At 40.1% G+C, this 22,854-nt stretch overlaps 1 protein-coding gene across 1 annotated transcript in view; it reads right to left on the bottom strand.

The window, feature by feature from the left end:
- Positions 1–22,854, bottom strand: part of XPOT (exportin for tRNA) — an 86,826-nt gene that overhangs the window by 51,254 nt on the left and 12,718 nt on the right. Inside the window, 7 exon segments of the mRNA XM_075063460.1 lie at positions 566–734; positions 1,174–1,358; positions 2,116–2,334; positions 6,523–6,592; positions 10,003–10,059; positions 13,043–13,125; positions 16,848–16,981. Coding sequence (XP_074919561.1) covers positions 566–734; positions 1,174–1,358; positions 2,116–2,334; positions 6,523–6,592; positions 10,003–10,059; positions 13,043–13,125; positions 16,848–16,907 — 843 coding nt within the window. The 5' untranslated portion in view covers positions 16,908–16,981.

The following is a 22,854-nucleotide window of genomic DNA, read 5'->3' as shown; positions in this document are numbered from 1 at the left end:
CTCTAGCCACGGCCATACTCAATGCTTCAGAGGAAGATGGTAAAAAACCCTCTCAGAATACACTGAGGCAAAAACATCCCTTCTGGACCCCTGATGGAAACCCCAAGGAACGAGCTTTAGGAACATAAGACAAACCAGAAGTGAGCCCCAGGGCTGTTGAGCCCTGTCCCCTACCATCACAAACAACCCCAACAAAACTATACTCAAATTTGTCCAGCTCTCTCCTAAAAATTGTTTGCCTCCACAACTCCTCTCGGGAAACTGGTCCAGAACCTCACCCCTCTGATGGTTAGAAACCTTCCAATTTCCAGCCTGAATTTGTTTATAGCCAGTTGATATTAATCTGTTTTTGTCCTTACCTTAAATAGCTCTTCACCCTCCCTGGAACTTATCCTCTAATGTATTTAGAGAGATCAGCCATATCCCTCTCAGCCTTCTTTTTGTTAGGTTAAAGAAGCCAAGCTATCGAGTCTCCTCAGAAGATAGGCCCTCTATTCCCCTTATCATCAAATCTTATTTATGTAGCTGTGTGACTTACTCATCTCCAAAATATCAATTTACTAACCTGAACAATACTGAAGAGACCAGCAGACTGTAACACTTGACACAAAGATTCTACCAGTTTTGTTTTATCAATTGGGTCCATTCCCTTATTTACAATTTCAAACAAACAGTCACATGCTTCCTCCCGAAGAACTTCTACAGACATGTGACTTAGCAGCATATTTATAAACCTAGAAAGGTGAAAACAAGTTAATATATAGACACACTACATCACCACATGCATAAGGGAAATCATAAAATTTGTATGTTTTCTTACTTACAATGTGGTTTCACTTTTAATTCATTTAAAAGCCTATATAGTGCATGTGGTTTGTAGATCTAGACAATAATGTATGTCATTTATAGACATAGTAGTCAGAAGCATCTAACACTATGGCTTACATTGCTCTGTGCAATCTCTCTCCACTGCTGAGAAATCAGCAACTATTACAGTTACTTAGAACAGGAAGTTTGGGTGGCACTATTTTTTGTATTTCTAGAACAGATTTTTGACGTAGGATATTGTAAGAATCATATTACCATGCTGGTGACAGGACTGCATACAAAAATACTATCAGAAAGGCTAAGATTTCTAATGAAAAAAAAAACAAACCCCAAAACACACCTTACCTTTCATTGGCTATCAGGCTCAAATCTATCCAGGACACGTAAGCTCCAACTACTTCAAGGCACTGGCATGTCAACTCTGCATTAGTACATTGATAATTTTGTAAGATTTGGTACCACGACTCCACAAGGCTTGGAATGCACTGTTCTCTCATGGTGTCTTTTAATAAGGTATTTCTACGAGCCTCCTATAAATACAGTAAAAGCACATGTTCATCTTTTTATAGATTAGTGGCTTTTGCACATTCACTATCAAATGTAGACTCTTGGAACAGTTCATGTCCTTGAAAAATGCAAATATTCATAATCCACATTTATGTTTTCCTTATTTTGTTTCCTACTGCTTATTAACTGTAAAAGCTTATTCAAAAGTTGGTAGCCCCAAAACTGCACCTACTTCTCCTGTCTGCTTGCAAAACCAATACACTGTGTTTTACTTCCTTTCCCCTTCCCTCCATACAATAATTCAAAACAATTTCCAGTCAGCAATTTCATTTTCTGAAAAGACACTTATAAATGCCAAAAAGGGAAGCAGAAAGACTTCCAAATCCTTTTTTAAAAAACGTAAGACGACTTGTAAGTGATGCCTCATCAGAATCTGGAACATTTTAAAAATTAACCAATTTAAAAATCATCAAGTGAACAACAGTCCATCAAATTTCCCACATAACAAGCAAAATGCTGCTGTTATAGGGTCACAAACATTACAGAGTTTGTTTAAATTCTAACATTAATTGTTTTAATTGAAATTTAAGAACTCATGAAAAAAAGGTTTTTATAAAGTTTTATACACACAACTGTTGAATGTAAACTGTCCTGTAATTCTTTTTAGGCAGAATCCTCCTGGTGAAGAACAGAATCCCTTTTGCTGCAAATAAGATGAATAGTTCTTAAGCCCCACACAATATTAATATTATGCAACATAAAAAACATGACATAACTTGCCTCTGATGTATGAACTACATCCCGGTCTACCAGCTCAGCATCAACAGCCATAAGGATTCTGAGGTACAGATCTACTCCTTGAGGGTTAAGGTCTACTACTGACAGAATATCAAAAAAAAACTTGGGCCATTTTGTGAGATATTCAGTGACAAACAGCAATGCAAAGACTTGTGCTGCTTTGTTGCGAATAAAAGTCTTCTCTGGTTGAGGATTCAGCATCTGGGAGAAATAGAATATTTTTTTCATATTTCTTTTATACATTAAAAGAATAACTGACTGCATTGGTTAAGTACAGGGGAGAACAAAATCAAAAACAATCTCCCATTTCACAGTCATGCAGGTTATGTGAAATACAACAAGCATGCAAAAAAACTTCACCTCTCCCCCCCCCCCACCCCGTCTTATATTTTAAAGATTATTAATGCTTTTGAAAAAGATTCAGTTTCAAGATAGTTTAGGTGACAATATTCTTCCTATATGATATGGACAAAGGTGCTCTGTGCAGTCAAGAATAGGAAATCATGTAATTTTTAGCAGCAAAGACTAAAGGCTATCTTGATGGTTTGGAAAAAAAAAAGAGCTTTACAAATACAAAAAACACTTGGTTCTCAGCTTTTGCTTTGTCACCCCAATTGGCTGCTGTTTTTGAAGGTGATGAGAAGCTACTCCCACTTCTCCTTTATTCAGAGAATGAACTGGGCAGGCACTCAATTCCCCCATCTTTCTGTTACTATACATTTTTCTCCTCATCTCCCTTCACAAGCTCCTTACTCATGTACCAGCCTTCTGCAAAGAGAAACTAACATCTAACTAGGTACACTGACCCATATTAGCAGACTTCAAGAAAGCTACTAGCATGCTACTGGATGCCACTGACTAGCATTTCACTTGCTATAACCAATTTGAGAGAGTGCAAGAGGTGAGCAAAATGAACACTAACCAATAAATGTGTATCAACTGCTTTAAGGTGGAACTATGCCCAGTCTACAATGAAGAGACGGTGGAATCAGAAAAGTGGAATATCTCCGCAAAAGAGGAAAGACGAGTGATCCTGCCATTTACACCACAAGTCTAACTTCAATCTCTAATAAAATAATAAGAGTCTAATACACCATGATGCAACTGCACCTTCTTTCACGAGTTTAGTGAAGAGCAGCAAAAATGGAGAGATTTAATTAGGAGTTAAAATATTTAGAGTTGGCTAAGTGATGACTAAGATGGGTTCTATGTAGGCATTTATATCCTGCCTATCACTGTGGTATTGGATAACAGTTTACAAAAAGTTACGTGTATCAAGAAGGGAGAGAATTTAGTGCAGAACCAAAAGGGACATAATTGGGAGTGCAGTTAAGGGGACATTCAAAAAGACTTCTTGGCAGTGATCTATTTGACCATGGCAAAGTATCCCCAGGAAAATTCTGGAAATTATCTTGCTTGACGTTTAAAGCTATACTGCACAAACTACTACTTAATATACCAGAGACGTATCGTGCATTGTCAAACAGATGGACTAAGTAATCTTTTTTGTCTCTATGATATATGATTTTTCCCCACCCTCCCAGTACCCAGAAATTAGGGCTGATGGACAGGAATCTCCAAGAGAAGAAGGATGCTCCCAACTTCAGGCAATGGGAGAAGAGGGGAAGTTGAGTTATAACCCTAAAAAGGAAATCTTTAATCACAGAATATCAGGCTTGGGAAGAGACCTCAGGAGATCACCTAGTCCAATCTCCTCCTCAAAGCAGGACAAGTCCCCAGCTCAATCATCCCAGCCAGGGCAGTGTCAAGCCTGGCCTAAAACCACTAATGAAGGAGATTCCACCACCGCCCTAGGTAACCCATTCCAGTGTTTCATCACCTTCCTGTGAAAAGTTTTTCTAATATTACAACCTTAAACTTCCCACTGCACTTGTAGACCATTACTCCTTGCCTGTCATCTGCTATAACTGGAACGTCTCAGATTCATCCTCTTTGGACCCCCTTCTCAAGTAGTTGAAAGCCGCTTCAATCCCCTCCATTCTTCTCTTCTGCAGTACTAAATGATCCACAGTTACCTCAACCTCATGTTTCTCATAAGTCATGGCTCCAGCCCCTAATCATTTTTGTTGCCCTTCCGTTGGACTTTTACCTAATTTTTCCACATCTTCTGTAGTATGGGGCCCAAAATGCTTAGACACATACTCAGATGAGGCCTTCACCAATGTTGAACAGAGGGGAGGTAAGCACAGGCCCTCATTCTGTTGGCAATTGCACCTACTTATTCAGCCCAAAATGCCATTAGCCTTCTTTGAACGAGGCACATGACTATATCAGGATTCTTCATCCTCTGTAACCTCTAGATCTTTTTCTGCAGAACTGCTGCCTAGTCCTGGCGTCCCCTAGTCTGATAGCAGTGCATAGGATTCTTCTGTCCTAAGAAAGAATGCAAGACTCTGCATGTCTGGTTTGAATCCTCATCAGGTTTCTGTTGTGCCAATCCTCTAAATTGGTCTAGGTCCCTCTGTTCGTATCCCTACCCTTCTCGCGTATTACCCCTCCCAGTTGTGTCATCTGTCAAACTTGCTGAGGGTGCAATCCACACATTCCTCCGATCATTAATGAAGAACTGAAACAAAACACGGCCACAGACTGACCCTTAGGGCACTCTGATATGGGCTGCCAACTAGACTGGAGCATTCACTCCACTGCCGCGTTGTGAGCCCAACTATCTAGCCCTCATATACATGTCCACCTTCCACCAGTCATTAATACTAGCCCCACTACTTTTAACTTGCTTGCAGAATACCATGGTGAGACTGCGCATCAAAAGTTTTGGCTGAAGTCAAGGAATAACACAATCTACTGCTTTCCTCATCTTCCAGAGCCAATTATTCCTCATAGAAGGATAACTGGTGTTGAGTCAGCATTGAAAAACTGTGGGCCCTTGGTGATCCATGCTGACTTGTTGCTGAATCACTCTTCCGGCTCCTCCTAAGTGCTTGAATTCATTTCCTGAGGACCTGCCCCATGTGATTTTTTCAGGGACTGAGGTGAGGCTGATGCCTGTGGTCCCTGTTATCCTCCTGCCTTCTTTTTTTAAAGATGGCGCACTACTATGAAGTCTTCTCCGTACCATCAGGATTCCTCTGATCACCATGAGTTTTCAAAGATAATGGCAATGTTTGCAATACGACACCTAACTCTTTTAGCACCTCGACACAGTGTGCATCCGGTTCCATGGGACTTTGCTCATTCAGCTTTTCTAATTAGTCCCGAACCACTTCTTCTCCACAGAGGCTGGTCACCTCTCTTCCCATGCTGTGCTACCCAGTGCAGTAGTCTGGGAGCTGACCTTGTTCATGAAGATGGAGACAAAAAAGCATGAGTACTTTAGCTTTTTCCACATCCTCTGTCACTAGGTTGCCTCCCTCATTCAGTAAGGGGCCACAATTTCCTTGACTCTTCTGTTGCTAACATACCTGAAGAAACCCTTCTTGTTACTCTTAACATTCGTCTGCTAGCTGCAACTCCAAGTGATGTGTGCGTTCCTAGATTTCCACTTTCTTGGCCGTTGAGTGTCTGAACAATCGAATTTTTATATCCTCCCTTGGTCACTTTGCTCTCAATCTTCCACTTCTTGTAAGCTGCTTTTTTGTGTTTAAGATCAGCAAGGATTTCACTGTTAAGCCTAGCTCGTCGCCTGCCATATTTACTGTTCTTTCTACACATCGGGATGGTTTGTTCCTGCAACCTCAATAAGGATTCTTTAAAATACAGCCAGCTCTCCTGGACTTCTTCCCCTCTTCATTTTATTCTCCCAGGGGATCCTGCCCATCAGTTCCCTGAGAGAGTCAAAGTCTGCTTTTCTGATGTCTAGGGTTCGTATTCTGCTGCTCTCCTTTCTTCCTTGAGTCACGATCCTGAACTCCTGCCTCCCAGGTTCCCATCCACTTTTGCTTCCCCTACTAATTCTTCCCTGTTTGTGGGCAGCAGGTCAAGAAGAGCTCTGCCCCTAGTTAGTTCCTCCAGCGCATATACCAGGAAATTGTCCCCTATACTTTCCAAAAATTTCCTGGATTGTCTGTGCACCACTGTATTGTTCTCCCAAAAGAATACTCCAAAAGAATTGGCACAATTGAGTTCTTAATTGAGATGCAGGATAGCAACAAAGGCAGAGATAACATGATTTAAACATTATTTTAAGCACATTTAATTACAAACTTGTTTTCAATACACGTTTTAAAAAAATGTAAAACCTTAAGAATTTTAATGTCCATCATATGTCTGAATATATTTTTCCATCAGGTAGCTTAACTTTTTCAGGGGTACATAGGAAGCAACCTTTAAGCTTTTAATCTGGCACCAGTTAGTAACCCTGAATAAGCCAGCTGCGTATTATTAATTGTTGTAAAAGAAAACACCATTTACCTGAGCTTGTAGCCATGTTACGAGAGTTTCCCTGACTAGCTGTTGTTGGACTTCAGTAAGTTCAGAATATCTGAAACAAAATCATTCAGATCAAAATGATCCTATATTTTATTAGTTTGCTTACTTCTGGTTCCACAGATTAAAAAGGCAAAAGCTAAATTACTTAGACATCTGCACTCCCTTCATATGCAGGCTGTTCTGTGCAATCTATATAAAATCCTACCACAGAAGGAATTCTCTTAACTGTTTGCATATTAGAGTTCTAAGTCAAAGTTTAAAATACTTTGTAGTAACTTATTTAATGAAAGCCATTCTGCACCATATGAGAATAATTTTACTTGTTTGTGTCAGATTGTGTAGTAGAAAAACTATGGCAATTAGACTTCCTCTCAGTCTTCTAATATTACCTTTAAGACACACAAGAAAAAAAGAAGGGGATTGTCTATGCTAACTAGGATTATTATTTTTAATTAAGTTTAAAGTTAAAATTAAATTGCATTAGACATTAAAAGTTAATTCATTGTCTTAATTGTGGTTATTCCTTAACTGTGAGCAGTTATTACAATATTGTATTTACATCAAAGCCATTAGTTATCCCATTTGGACATTAATACTGAAGGACCGAAGAGTAGTTTCAACTACCACTGTCATTGCTCTCTTGTTACTAAATTCAGTTTTGTCCTGATTAATTTCATATCTTAAAGCAAGTTTTACACAGATCATTACTTTAAAAGTTGTAGTATTACAACCAGGCAAGATTCAACCTTTAAAAATTGAGTCACAATCTCCCATAATACAATTTATTAGAGTGGACTTGGCCCTTGCTGGCCATTTCCTAAGCTCCTGCTGCCAAGTTTTGTAGAGAGACTCATCATTATGGGCAGCACATGTAGCAACGTCTATAGTTAAGGCTGTCTGGCCATTAGAAGACTCTGTTTTGAGTTGCTTATAACCTTGCCAAACTTTAATTGTCGGGCTGAAGTTTTCCATCCCAGATGTCCACTTTAGGCTGATTTTTTCGAAAGTTTCAGCAAAAATGGTTCAGCTGTTTCTAGGAACAATAGTAATGGAAAATGTTATTTTGCCCATGTTAACGAGTTGTTTGTGATGATTTCTTTTAAGGAAGCTATAGGGCCCTCATCCTTTCAAAAAGATACTTGAAATTTGTCAGGGACGTTACCCTGGTGTCAGGGATGTGCCTTTTTCTGTTTCTGCAGGAAAAAAGCTTGACTTTGTCTGAGATATAAGAGTTTGAAAAATCGCTGTTTGCATATACTCACTAAATACCCATTAGAGTTTGATTACTAAGGTCTTCAAAGGTTCTGCCTGCACTGAGTATGCTCAAACACCCTGCAGCTCCTACATGTGACTGGTCTGCTCATATGCCATCCTCATATAAATGACTAAGCATGCTCCATCCTGTGGCTGCAAAGTGTTGAGCAGGACATTCCCTGCAAGTGCTGCTCCAGGCCACTATAGCACCAAACACCAGAACAACAGGGAGACAGCCTTACTTGTGTTCTCAATATTCCCACTGCTGGTGCCCACACAGCAAAAGAGAAAGATACAGCCTGACTTCAAATGCAGAGAGTGAGCAATGGAGAGAGAAGCAAAAGAGCACAAGGACTTGGTGAGCGGATATTGCAGGACAGAAGGTAGAAAGAATGAAGACAGTCAGCGGGAGATAGACACCTGGAGGGGCAGCAGATAAGGAGAGGGACAGAGACAGGGAAGTCTACTAGAGAAGTGTCATTCTCTCCTTTCCCCCGCACCAAAACCTGGAATTGAACCCAGGAGTTCTGAGTCTTTACATTTCTCTGTTGATATCCAATAGCTGTAAAACCCACTGGCAAAGTGTCTCATCTTCCTTTAGTGCTTGATCCACATAGTGAGAACAACACAGCTACCAGTTACTCCATTAGTTCAAGTGGTAGAGGTCTACGCTGTGGCTCTCAAGGTCCAAACCCTGCTGGCAACCCAAACTGAGGGATCAATATGGTTCTATGAGATGGAACTTGGTTTTTCCAGGGTGTGTTTTTTTTCTAAATTAGGAAATTACATTAAAAAAAACCCTATGTTAAAAGAAACACAGTCAAAAGCAAGTTTTCCACAATACCCCTGCCTCATACAACCAGGGTGGTGTACTGAATGAGGCTTTTGTCTGTAGACCCCCGGTTCATTTGTTGCAGAAACCAGGAGGCATGTTGTGAAGGAGGCAGAGGATAGCAGTAAAAGAATTTCAGAAAAAAGGCAAATGAATGCTAATCTGAACAACTGTATTCTATGCCTACCTCTGCCAGAGTTCCTATGTGATGCCAAGCAAGTCATTCAAATGAAGATTTTCAGAGTTGGTCACTAACTGTGTTCCTCATTTTCTGGATGCACAAATTTGCATAAGTGCTGAGTGCTCACAACTGTAACTGAATTCAACTGGAGCTATGCTTTGGACGTGTGTGCTCTAAAAATGCTAAGAACTCTGGAAAACCAGGGCAGTAGTTGGGCATTCAACATTAATGGACATTTTGAGCTTTAAGCATCTGTGCCTCACTTACTCATTTGTTAAATGGGCATAATAATACCTATTTTCACAGAAGCACTGTGAAGATAATATTGGGGTGCTTCATAATCATTCATTAATTTATGGAGAGTGCACCACAGAAACATCCAGGAGGACATAATTTTACATTCAGCACAGGATTTGAATGGTGTGCAGTAAACAACAACTGGGGCTACAAACTGAATGAAGAGGATAAACACATATCGAATAACTACTCCTTTATTTATAAGACCGGGGTCCTGTGAAACAAATAATGTGATCACATAATTAAAGCTTGTATCACAACACATGTACACACCAGGGCCAAATTAAGATTGCATAAGCAACCATAAATCTGGTATTTCCTACCTTATGAATTCTTCACTTTGCAACCTTAATATGCGGTCACGGTCCCTCCCTGTCCCCATATTATTTATATTTTTTTATATATAAAAAATAAAATCAAACACACATACATAAATAAAAAAGTATCAGTTTAAAGCAAAACACTTTCATAAATAAATGTATTTCCCCACTATTTAAGAATAATTTTACATTTTAAAAAGAAATAACATAAGCCAAACCTACAGTATCTCCAACAGAAACTATCACTTCAAAAGACAAAAAAAAAAAAACAAAAACCAGTAGTAAACACAACACATACAGGTATAGTAGAAGTTAATTTATGTAAGTGTAATGGGAAAAGTAGAATTTATATGGCCAAGCGCAGGACTTCTCAATGCAATTAATATACATTGCAGTAAAAAGCCAAAATAACTCACTGAAAAATGGCTAAAAGTTTGAATAACCAAGTTTCTATTGTCTACTTTAAGTAAAAATATTTTGAATGCTACTGATAAATCAGTTAATTTCTTTGCACAGAATGTGAGTGGGAAAACAATTGTTCTATACACTATTACTGTAAGAAGAAAAGCATTTCTCACTTGAATTTAATTTGATGTTCTATAACTTGAAAGCAGAAGAACTTGATGTGATCATCACTGGAATTAGAAGAAAAAAGTACAATCAACACAATGGAAATATTGCAGCCCATTTCTCTAGGAAGAATACACTCCTGGAACTGTGCAATCAGTTATCAATTTTTGTGATGAAGAACTGCTCTACTATAGAGAAGAAAATCTGTTTTATCTGCTGTAAACATTTCAGAGTACTTGACCAGTCAGGACCACGAGCACAGTCATTACAAATACACAAACATACAACTAGTTGATTTTTTTTTTCTTTTTTAACAACTCATTTGTTATATTGCCTAGTTTATTCAATTGCTATATTTTAACTAAATCATACAGTCAAGGGGTGCTTTACTTACAGAATTTGATGCAGAATTTAAAGTTTTTTTGTTTTGTTTTATATTATGCTGCAAAAAGATAAGAGTCTAATTCCAGCTCCTTGCAGCAAAAAATTTTTAAACCCATCACAATGACATCCACTTGAGGCATCCACTTGAGGCTTCAGCTGAGGCACTATTGAAAGTAATGGTTGGGATGGTTTATAAACAGCAACCACTAGCCTGGCTTCAGCTTTGAATTGTACTTCACCTACTGTTTAATTTCACTTATTACAAAGTGATTTAGAGGAGGAAACCAACTCAACTATTTTAATAAACAAATTCTGAAAAGTTTGGTGTACCATCACTGTAAGTGACCCATTAAAGGAAAGTTGTAGCTGTCTGTTAAAACTGGAGAGGGGTCGTAATGATAGTCAAGATAACTTTAAAACAAATGACAGTCTGAAGACTCCAATACGTTCCATAGTAACAGAAATAATTTGAAGCTAAAAATCATCACTGAACATGGGACGACATAGTTATCTCATGCCAATATAATGTATTTTTCTTGATAAAAAATTAAAGACACCAAGAACACAGTTTAGCTTTAACTTTTTTTTTTTTAAATAAAAAAAATCACATTTTTAATCCCAGTAAGGCATTTCAGGGGTATTAAGCTATTTCATCTTGGGCAAAAAAAGACTCTACTCCTCTCATGATACACTATGTACTAGAGGCAGAGCAAACACTCCAATCCCTCTCATGGTTTACTCCTGAGTTACTGAATTTCATGTAATTTACAGTTAAATATTCTCCCAAATGGCAAATACCATGAGAAAGATTTTAGCATGACATTAAAGTTCAAAACTTGTGTTCATACAAGAAATTAAATATTGATAGATTAGAACTCGAACTGGCCAGATCATCAGCAGGTCTGCTGCAGCAAAAGAGTATTTCCAGACATGCTTTTTCACTCAAGGTAGTGAGAAATGAGAGTGCTGCAGAAGCAGAATACCAAAAACAAAATTAATATTCCTAAAGTGTTTTGCCCCTTATTATTGCAGACATTAACTCTTCAACATTTTATGCAGTAGGATAAAAGTTACTTTTAGAAGCAAATAATTGCAAAATCATACATTAAAGTAACGTTAGGGTTCTAAACAAATTTATTTTTTGTACAGCATTTTGAATTTGAAGAAGAATGGCAATTACAAAAAGCAAGCAAATTTAAAGATGTGATTAACATCCAAAATAGTCAATCCAAGGATATTTAATACAACTTAAAACAACAACTTTTTCTTTTCTAGTTTCAACATCCAAACTGATGAAATGTCTAACAAGCTAATGATACTTTAGCCACAGAACCTGGCACTAACCAGCCTACAGTGACAAGTTAAATGCCATTTAATGCAGCTTTTCAAAGTTACTTTATCTATCTCACAAAGTTGTGTCATTCGCAAAGGATTTTTAAGAGTGTGACATATCACAGGATTTGCTGTATCTTTCCCTCAGTCTAGCAGAATTCAGTGGCATGAGAAAGTCAACTGCACAAAGCATGTTAAGTAATCCCACTGAGCAAGATCTGGAAGTCAGTTTGTGTCTAGACAAACAAAAATGCCCAACAAGTTTTAAATTAACATGTTGAATGCCCCTCAAACTGGTTAATTGTGGTATATAATTAAGTATTTTGACCATATTTATCTTTACAGGTACCCTCTCAAGGATCTTTTTTCGGCCATCTGTTGCTGAAAAATGTCAGTCTATATTTGGCAAATTTAGTCTCAAAATACCAATTTTTCAGAGATGTTTTTAACAAACCATTGCATGCTCTTCTATGCTTCAGACCACTGGAAGTTACTAGAAGTGGTGTACAGAAGTAGTAAGCCACCATAAGCTATTTCATCATAACCAGACACTTAGTAAGCCCTAACTTCAGTTCTGAGAATATATTAATTCATTATTTAAAATCTAACACAGAGGTGTTTTGTTAAAATATATATACATATCTGCTGCTACATACTAAGGGTGCACTAATAATTTCATAAGAAACAGTATGGCCTATTCTCAGCACACGAGTGGGAGCCAACAACGCCTTATTTTAAACCCACATACCACTGTCTTGCTGTAGCCTTCAGTAAGCCTTGGAATTTTTCAATGTAAAACTCCAAAAAAGCTAAGAAGTGGAAATTTTGTTTCTCCAAGTACATAATGAAGCATTGCTAATGCTTCAAAGCATTGTTTGTTGAATTTGGCACAAAAATCTGTGTATGAAGATTTAATTTCCCTATGAAAATTGCCATTTTGATACATAAAATGGCATTTTCCCCATTAAAAAAAATGCAGCTTTGATTATAGAAAAGCACGGACGCTACTCATTGTGTGTGTTTTAAAAACAGCTATGTCACACTGCCAAATAATTTGGGCCAACTTTAATAAAAAATCTGCTTTTAGGTGGAAATCTTACATTATGTGTAGCTTCAGCACAGAGCCACTTATAGGAGAGTTATAAATCGATGACAGAAAGAGTCAGTTACAAAAACACTGTAAAAAAGTAGTCATTTGCACACGTTAAAACAGATTTATTATAAATCAATCCCATTTATGCGATCTGATTAGCAACAAAAGAACTCATAGAGAAGCACAGTGTTCAGTATACTTTTGAGAATAACTATAAATCCATAAAAATAGTTTATTACCTGTATATCCTTTGGGCTAATGCTTCTGCACAGACCTGCCAAGCATCTTGGGAGATCTTCAGCTGTTCAAAATAGGCCAATGCCTGCAATTATCCCAAAACATTTGACTTATAATTGCCAAGGACCAGGTAAAGCATGTGTAATTCCAAGCAAGTTCATGATCGAAAGGTAGGGGAGGCATCATTTGATTCATAAAAGCTCCAGAATCATAAATTCCTTTGGGTCACCCTGTAGTGTTGGGCAAGGGGATTTGCTGCTCACTCCCCCAGCTCCAAGTCCTCTGGCTGATGGAAATTCTGACAATACTGTGTTGTCAGAAATGGCTCAAGTTGAGTATCATTCAAAAGCCCCTTCTCACACAAACATATACGAAACATGACAAACATAGAACAATTATGTAGATATATAATCAAGAAAATGTTTTTTAAAAAAATCATTACTATATTTTTATTTGTAGTTTAAACCATGTCACATCAAACATGCAGCCCTCACAAAATTAAACTGTGGCCCTCAACTGACAGTTATCAGTTAATGTTCAGAACATGATAACTGAAAGCAGCAGAGAATCCTGTGGCACCTTATAGACTAACAGAGGTTTTGGAGCGTGAGCTTTCGTGGGTGAATACCCACTTCGTCAGACGCAGGTAGTGGAAATTCAGATCCAGACTAACACGGCTACCCCTCTGATACTTGACAACATGATAACTGATTGTTTTATTGTTATAGATTATTATAAATGGAAGGAATACTTCAAGATGATCTGACATCATCAGCAAGAAAACTGTTTACTGGTACTGATCATCAGCTTTGTTTATTATGTCAAAAGTTGTAACGAGGCTGGTTAAGATGCCAGCATCCAGCCAGAAATCACAGGAATCCATCTGCAAATGGTATGCACGTGGTTACATAACAATTATAATCCCAACGTATTTTACTAAAGCTCCTTGTTTTTACTTTGGTTTTGACCATTTTTAGGCATCTTTAGGATTCTAATAATATCAGCTAGCAGCCGAATCTTTGGAGAATGCCACTGCAGAGGACTTATAAAAGTGCCACAGAGCGTTGTGTTTATGCTATAAGAAGTGCACTCAACCTGAATTTGGCAAGATTGGAGAGAAAGTGAATTGGACATTAGGAAAAGTTGAAAATGCCAGGACAAGATTTGCCTTATTCTAGGTCCCATGGCATGCATTTCAAAAAGAACACCTACTTCTGCAGTAAGTCAAAGGTGAAAAACTATGTGAAGCAGTTATCTCCTAGCAAGAATTTGTTATGGTCTGCTATCAGGAGCATATTAATGAGGACTAGTCCCCCTCAAGTATTGTCAGGACCAGCAAAAGAACTGCTCCTGTAAGGAGGTTCCTGACCTCATGACTCACTCTCCTATCTAGGTCCAAAAATTCTGAAGCCAAGAAGTCCAGTTTTCAATGAAGCAGCAGTTAAATCATCTATAACAGAGCTTTCTACTTTCACTAACCTTGACCTCACTTGGTTATTGTGCAAAAGTGGGATGCATCCAGAAGTGAAAAATCAGAGTATAGCTTTAGCTGAAGAGATGGAAGACATACCCTGAAATGATTGCAACATCCAGGACAAACTACCATTTCAGGAGAAAGGTACATTCCAAGACAGCCAACCTTTAACTTCCCATTACACAAGATGCCAGAGTGCACATCCCATGTATGCTCCTCCTGCCAATCATACTTGCTAGCCCCACTGATCCCACAATTCAGTTAACATTCCTTACACACCTTGAACACATGAACAAATACAGCTGAAGAACTAAATCAAAATGTGTTGTGACACTAGACATGGGCCTTTACAGGCCTGTTCAATGGCTAATAGTGTCTCATAATGATCTCTGAAGGGTGGATTCTATGTCTTGGCAAACTACACATTCTTTGCGGAGATATCTGCAATTAGGTCCTTAGTATCCTTGAGATCTGGGGGATATTGTACAGCAACAATACTGTGAACCAAATTCTAGTATGGAGAAAGCTGCAACTGCTATAGAAGCATACATCTGAACACTTGATGACCTTCAAAAATGCTACCTGCATGTCTTCTTTGAAAAGCATACTGATGTGTGAAGTCACTTCCCAAAGGGCACAGGACTTGCAAGATCAGTTCCATGCATTCTATGTATGCTCTCAATGACCTTTCAGCACAGCAATGATAGATGATATGGCTGAGGTACAGGCTCTCGACAAACCAGAAACTTAACACCTTCGTAATGATGTGTCCAAACACTGCATTACGAGACTCCAGAGAAAATACTAGACCTATGATGATGTCTACCTTGCGTGTGACACATATGCTGAAGACAATTAAAAATTTATCAGAAAGGAGAAACTCCATGGTATTACACTTGTTCAATACAAAATAACTGACTCCATGAATACCTCTTATGTCACAATGAAGAAACTCCTATCTTGTACTCACACAAAAGAGAAGTTAACTACATACCTTGCAGGAAAAAATTACAGCATGTGAACAATTGCTCAAAGAATTTCACGGCGACATAGTGTAATGAAGCTGCTGCCTCACACCGTTCAGTGGAGTTTCTTCGTAGTTCCCAAAAGAAGGCTGACACTATATTTATTTTGCATGCCATCAATGTTCAGTACTACATGTTAAGTCTAACTTCCCTAGTATTACTAAAGATCAGTGTTTTTTTATGTAAGTGATGCATCCCTGTGTTAAAGTATAATTACAAAAAATTAATTTTTAAACATTTTCTCAAATACAAAGCTAAATAATTGTTCTAGGTTTGTCATGTTTGATACCATTGTGTTTGTGGGAGAAAGGGCTTTCAAATGATTCTAAACTTGATCCACTTCTGACAACACTTATCAAAATTTCTATCAGAGGGCCTGGAGCTGAGAGCCTTTGGTGAAAGAAGAGGAGTGAGTGCCCCCTGCCATATCACAGAGGATGACACCACTGAAGTTATTATTCCATAGATGTTTACAAGTCAACTGACACCTCCCTTACCTTTCTATCACTAATTTGACCACAGAAAGATTTTACTATATCATGCTCCTAGGATTTGGAAAGCTCCACAATCACACTCATGCACACACTTCGGATAACATCTCTTGAGCTGTCCAGTAGGCTATGAAACCTCTCATACTGCAATGGCTTTTCCTACCAGCTAGGAGTGCCAAAGCAACACATCTTATAGTGGTCAGGGAGAAATGAGCTGCAGCTTAATGAAAATGTTACGTGACCCAGCATTTGTTGATTTTAGGTAAAAAGTGCTGTAAAAGAAGGTTTTAAGTTTGTGTTGCGCGCCACACATGGCTGTATTTAAAAATGTACTAAAGTTTAAACAATATAACTTAAGATAATGCGTACAACAATTAAAAGCTGAAAAAGGAGTCTGAGAAATGGAATTTATATTTAACTTCTGATTAATATTGAACCATATTCTTGAAGAGTGCTGTTATGTAACTAGTTTAAACTACACACTAATAGTACATATGCCACAATCTACCTCATAAGTGTTCAATAGAAACAATGAGTTTTAAGTGTAATCTACTGAATGAAAAGATGTAACAAGGATGCATTACAGTGAGTAAAGCCATGCTTAGCATGACAGTATATATATAGTAAATGGTAAAATAGTATATATATGTAAAATGAAGAACTGCATCTTGCATGCATACATAATGACAATACAATTATACATTCCCATTACGTTCCTTTTACTTCAGTTATCTAAATAATCAGACAAATCAATAGGGTATTAGTCAGTTGCATAGTAACTGGCTGCTATACCTAATATGGAGGAAAACAAACTTACCCTTTGCCTGAAGTCTGCATCAGCATTTGGGTTTAGCCCTAGAAGGGCTTGTTCATCCATCTTTGTTGCTGTACTTTTTGTTTCCTATTTTTAACTGGTTTGCCCCCTTCTCCTACAGTAGGGACTACAAACATCTGCGAACAGGAAAAAAAAAAAGCAAAGTTGGAAGAAACAATATTCGCTAAACACATCAGCAAACTCTCTCAGCACAATCACAGCAGAAGTATCACCATTGCCAGCATACATGTAAGCCTTTAAAATGCACGTGAACATGGAATCTATTAACAGCCACACACTCCTACATATGGTCTACGGTAGACATTAGGGCTTCATGTCCTTCACTGACACCACTTGTGGCCCAGAAAGTATTGCATCTTTTCTTTTATACTATGAACAAATTTAAGTTTTTCTTACATTTGAACTTTCATCTTGTAATAAAAAACCACAAAAGAATTTACTGTCAACTTAACAGAGAAGCTCCATATCGGAAAAATCTGTATTTAATTCAAATTTACAATGCATAGAGAATGTTGGGTTTTGTTTTGGTTACCCACATTTGATTTAAATGCAGTATTAAGCTATTACTAGAAAATCACATTTAAAAAAAGTATTTCTAAACTTATGGCTGTAATAAGCAGCAACTTAAATTACTATTTCTACTAATACTTTATGGATGTGTTCATAAAAACCTACTCTCCATAGCAGTTGAGATACTGAGAGGACTTGTTCCCTACAAACCGCACAAAACACATCCTACCTTTTCCTGAACAAGGTGATAGATCAGCCACAAAATACATTTCATTCAGAAAGAGTCAATTTATTCTTAAGCAGTGGTTTTCAAACTGGGGTACATATACCCCTCAGGGTACAAGAGCTCTCATCAGGGGGTACATGAGAAAAATCCAGTAATGGTGGACAACACATTTTATTTAGTAAGACTTGACAATCTAATCACAGGTATATTATGACACTATGTCAGATGTGAGTATGCAGTAAACTACAGTATTTGGAAAGGGGTATGCAGCCTAAAAAGTTTGAAAACCACCTTCTTAGAGTAATGCCAATGTACTTAAAATGCTGTTTTCTGGAGTTCTGAATAAAAAAGAATTTTCAGACTGAATAAACTATGAACCCTGCAAACCAAGCTGCAGAAATTGTTTTAAAAAAACCAACAAGATTATTCTCAGAACAAACGCAGAATGAATATACAGGTCATTCTGTAAAGCAAAGATTTCACTTGAAACCATACCAAACATAATGGACAAACCAAAAGACTTGCTCAAAATATCCAGATGCCATTAAAGCAGCAGGGTAGATTATAAAATAGTTATGTCCCAAAAGATGCTCTCCAGCTATGTCTACACTACTGCAGTAAGTCAACCTAAGCCATGCAACTCCAGCTACGTGAATAAGGTAGCTGGAGTCAACGTACCTTAGGTCAAGTTACCACAAGGTCTACACCGCAGGGAGTAGACAGGAGAAAATCTCCCGTCCACTTACCTTACTCTTCTCGTCGGTGGTAGGGTACAGGAGTCGACTGGAGCACAATCTGCAGTCGATTTGGTGCGTCTTTACTAGACCCACTACATCAGAGCCGCCGGGGGGGGGGAGGGGGGCAATTTGCCCCAGACCCCGGGCCCCACAGGGACCCCCGTGAGAATTCTCCAGCCCCAGCCCCGCCTCCACCTTCCCCCATCCCCTGGCACCTTAGGACGCCACATCCAGGAGCAGCCCTGGACTGAGCTAAAGCAGCCTGGCTCAGGTGGGGCCTGAGCTCCGTCCCACTCAGAGCCACATGGAAAGAGGGCAGGTCTGCGAGCTCCAGTCCAGCCGGAGTCATGCCGCTGCAGTGCTGTCCAGGGGCCAGGGCAGCTCCTGGACGCGGTGCGCTGAGGCTCTGAGAGAAGGGAAAGGTGGGGGTAACCCAGGAGCAGCCCTGGATGGAGCTAAAGCAGTGTGGCTCTAGTGGGGCCTGAGCTCCTCCCCGCTTGGAGCCGTGTGGAAAGGGGGAATGGCTGTGAGCTCCAGCCGACCGGTGGGAACTTAGGCCCCACTGGAGCCAGGATGCTGTGGTGCTGTCGAGGGCCGCTTCTGGACGCGCTGAGGCTCTGGGAGAGGGGGAAGGTGGGGTAAGCAGCATGGCAGGGCGCTGGGGCTGGAGGGGGGGGGTGGATGAGGGGCAGAGTCCAGGGCAGTCAGGGAGGACGCGGCAGAGGTCGGCGGGGGGGTCGGTACAGCTTAGCGAGCAGGGATAAGGAGGGTCGGATCGGGGCACTCCAGGGATATCAACGACTTGGGGTGGCATAGTGCAGAGGGCAGCGGGGGGGAGTGTTGCGGGAGAGGGCCGGGGGGACAGTGAGGGGGACAAGGAGACAAATGGGTCAGGATTTGAGGGGGGCAGCAGCGGGGCAGGAAGTGGATGGGTCGCGATAGGGGGCAGGCAGGCGCTGTTCAGGGAGGCACAGACCTTCCCCACGCTAAGCTCATTCAGAGTTTGACGCGCAACAGCGATTATTACACAAAGAGCCAAGCTGTTACTCTTTCCGTGAAGGATAGGAAATCAACATGAGAAAGAGCAATTCCTACCACTACCCCCTTCCAACCACACACAGGGAAGACCCCACCTCCCTCACTTCCTGAGGTTTATTCCAGAGGGGTCATTCAGTGGTTCCAAACTGTTGTAGCTGTGACCCTTTCAATAGGCAACCTCGAGTGTGACCCTCCCACCGCACACTAAAAACTTATATAATTGAAAACAGGAAAAGAGCGTGGCACCTGATAGACTAGCAGACGTATGGAGGGCAGAGCGTTCGTGGGAATTCAAGCATCGACGGAAGTGGGACATAAGCGAAACTAAAGACAACCCACAGAAACCGCTCCAGTTTGCGAGGGACCCGAGCCAGTCTCTAGGACCAGATACATCACCGGTAATCGTTACGGCTAGTAGCCAGGAGGGTAGGATGGTGGTCGTACGCTGCCAGAAGTGAAGAAATGCAGGCAAGAGCCACTCACACGCTATTAGGGTTACTCCTCTGGGCAGGCATTGCCCATGTCGTAGACAAATACTGGCGGGATGGACTGGTCGGAGCCTAGAGGCTTTATGTTCTAAGCTAAATGAACCCAAAGTTATGGAGACAGATATGAGTCAAGGAAGCCAGCAGAGTATCAGAAACCTGGAAAAATCTGACTGGATGGGCTTAGGCGTTTGGTCACAAGTTGAGGTGGTTCAAAAGTTTTGGATTTTTTTAAAAGCAGATTTTTTCTTTATTGTTTCTTTAAACAAAACACAGCTAGCAGCAAATATTTGGCCACAAACTTCTGAAACCCCAAACCATGCTCAGGTTTTGGCAGACTAATTTCAGCTTTTTAATTAAAAAACACAAATTTTGAAGGAAAGCAGACGTTGTCGTGATTTTTTTCTGCTTTTTAAAACCCCTACTTTTCGATCCAAAAAAAGTTGACAGAAAATATCTGTCCAACCCTTTTAATGTGCTTTAGTGCCTTTTAGCACTAGCTGATGCTAAGAACCAGCAATACCCCGTAAAGGTGACCTGAAAAGAAGCTCTCTCAAAACTGGGTTTGTGTTGAGATGTGGAAGGTTTTTAAATGTTTATTTTTCCCAGGGCTGCTGGGGTGGGGTGGGGGTGGAGAAGCGCAGCAAGTGGGGCAATTTGCCTTGGCCCCACAAGGGTCCCACAAGAATATAGTATTCTATAGTATTGCAACTTTTTTTTTTTTTATGGAAGGGGCCCCTGAAATTGCTTTGCCTCAGGCCCCCTTAATCCTCTGGGCGGCCCTGCACTATATTGACCACTGGTGGATCGATCTCAGAGCACAGATCCCAGCTGTAGTGACCTGCCCCTAAGTCTGTTCTCTTAATTTGTGTGATATAATCTACTGCAGGCCTGACAGTTTGTGGGAGGTGAGGGAAAGGAAGGAAGACAATAGGAAGAAGAGATTAAGTCAGAGGAGACCATAGTTTAAAAATGCCTGAAACCCTGTTGGTAAAGTCTCCCATTTCTTGGTATTTACTTCTTACATACATTTTCCTGCTGGGGCTCCACTGTCAGAGGTAAGCTACAGTGCTAAACGGCAGGACCCAGGGCGAGGGAAGCACTGTAAATACATTTCTACTCACCCTTGATATAGTGTTATAAAACTGGTGTTATGGAGGGCAGCTGGATGGTTTTTAATAGATAAAACTGAATGCCTGTATAAAGGTTTTTAATGATGAACTACCTACCTGTAACAGGCACAACTTTTCTTACAAAGTGAATTTAGTCCTTAAAGGTTCTGACAGAAATGGAAGCAAAAATCCTCAAAACAGAGCTGATGCATATGACAACACAACAAGCTTCCCACATTATGCCTTTATCCTGCATTGGAGAGATAATTTTCATGGATTTAAAAAGTTATATGGGCTGATTTTTTTAAAAACTTGTGTGTTAGAAATAGTTCCCAAAACAAATGAAAGATTACAGATTTTTTTTTTTTTTAATGTTTACTTAGTCCATTAGACAGCATTTTGCACACTCAGTTTGTTTCCCTTGTCTTGCCAGTTTCTTCTCTTTCTGTAATTATCTTGCATATTAACAGGGAAGATATTTTAAAATATGATCATAAGAATACAAACATGGCAAGGAGACTCAGAGGCAAGTTTAGGACCCAAGACTACTTCAACTCGTTTTTTGAAAGAGAAGATTTCAAGCTGTCTCCCTTTAATGAGTAAGAAAGGTGAGATGTTTCATTTCTTATTAGTAAACTTCTAATCTGTCTATTCTAATACTTTTCAAAACTGTTTAAGGGTTTGTAGTTTTCTCAATTAGATTTTTCAGCCTTGTTTTAGAGCAATTGCATTAACAATGCAATGTGGATCTGGGGCTTAACAATGATATCAAATATCATAGAAACAATCATTCCCCACCCACCTACACATTTGAAGCTCATAGAAAACTTTTAAAAAGTAGTTAAAAGATCTAATAGTTAAACCAAATACATTCATATTGGAGGTAGTTCCAAACTTCTAGGTACAAAGTCTCCTTAGGCCAGGTCTACATTAGAAACTTTTAGCAATGTCTGTTAGGGGGTGTGATTTTTTTGTGAAATGAGCTAATATAGATGTGCTGGCATAAAAGTGCTTTTGCCATTACACACTGAATCTACAGTAGGAGATTTGCAGACATCGCTACACCAGCTAACTTCTCCCAGTTTAAACTACCTTATTATTTCAACAGTGCTGTAGCGAGGAGGCATGGCCTCCTGCAGAGAGTGACAGGGAGGGATCACCACACCCCTCTTGTGGGCCAAACCAGGAGAGCTATGTCTGCCCCCCCATCTCCAAAATGGAAGGGCGGGACAGGAGGAGACATACAAAAGGCAGGCCCTGCAGCTCAGCTGGAGTGGAGCAACCATAGGAGATGGACGCACCCTGCCTACTGCTGGAGCCTACAGAAGAGCTGCTAGGTCAACCTCCTGAGAAGTGGCCAGAGCTCTCAGGACCGCTGGCCAATCAAGACACTGAGGAGTTGCCGAGCTGGTGCTGTAGGACTGGCCGGATCTCTCTGGGGCTGCTGGCTGACCAAGATGCCAAGGAGCTGCCGCCTGGTCAAAGTCCCCGCGACAAAAGACACAGGCACATCCAAGGGGGAGAGTAGGAAGCAGCCCAGGGAAATCAGACAACAGCCTGGTTAGGAGCTGGCCTGATCCAAGGTCAGTGTGCTGTGGGTGGATCCCTGCTGACCCAGTGGTAGACCACTCTGCCACTGTTAAGGCCTTGGGCTGGGACATGGTAGAGTTGGGAGGACCCGTGTCCCCCTTCTGCCACACCACCCCTGGAGTGGCAGTACTCTTAGGCCAGGAAGTCTGCGCTCCTCACGCACTCCTACCTGAACCTCTAGACTTTATTGATGCTCACCCTTACCTGGGGCTCAGATTGCTTAGCCGCCCCACCCTGATTGCAGGCCAGAGCCTACGCATTGCTTTCAGTCTTGCCCTGACCAAGGGCCCG

Source organism: Chelonoidis abingdonii, chromosome 1 (genome assembly GCF_003597395.2).
Source record: "Chelonoidis abingdonii isolate Lonesome George chromosome 1, CheloAbing_2.0, whole genome shotgun sequence".
Lineage (NCBI taxonomy): Eukaryota > Metazoa > Chordata > Testudines > Testudinidae > Chelonoidis > Chelonoidis abingdonii.
This window is presented reverse-complemented; position numbering and strand designations above follow the sequence as displayed.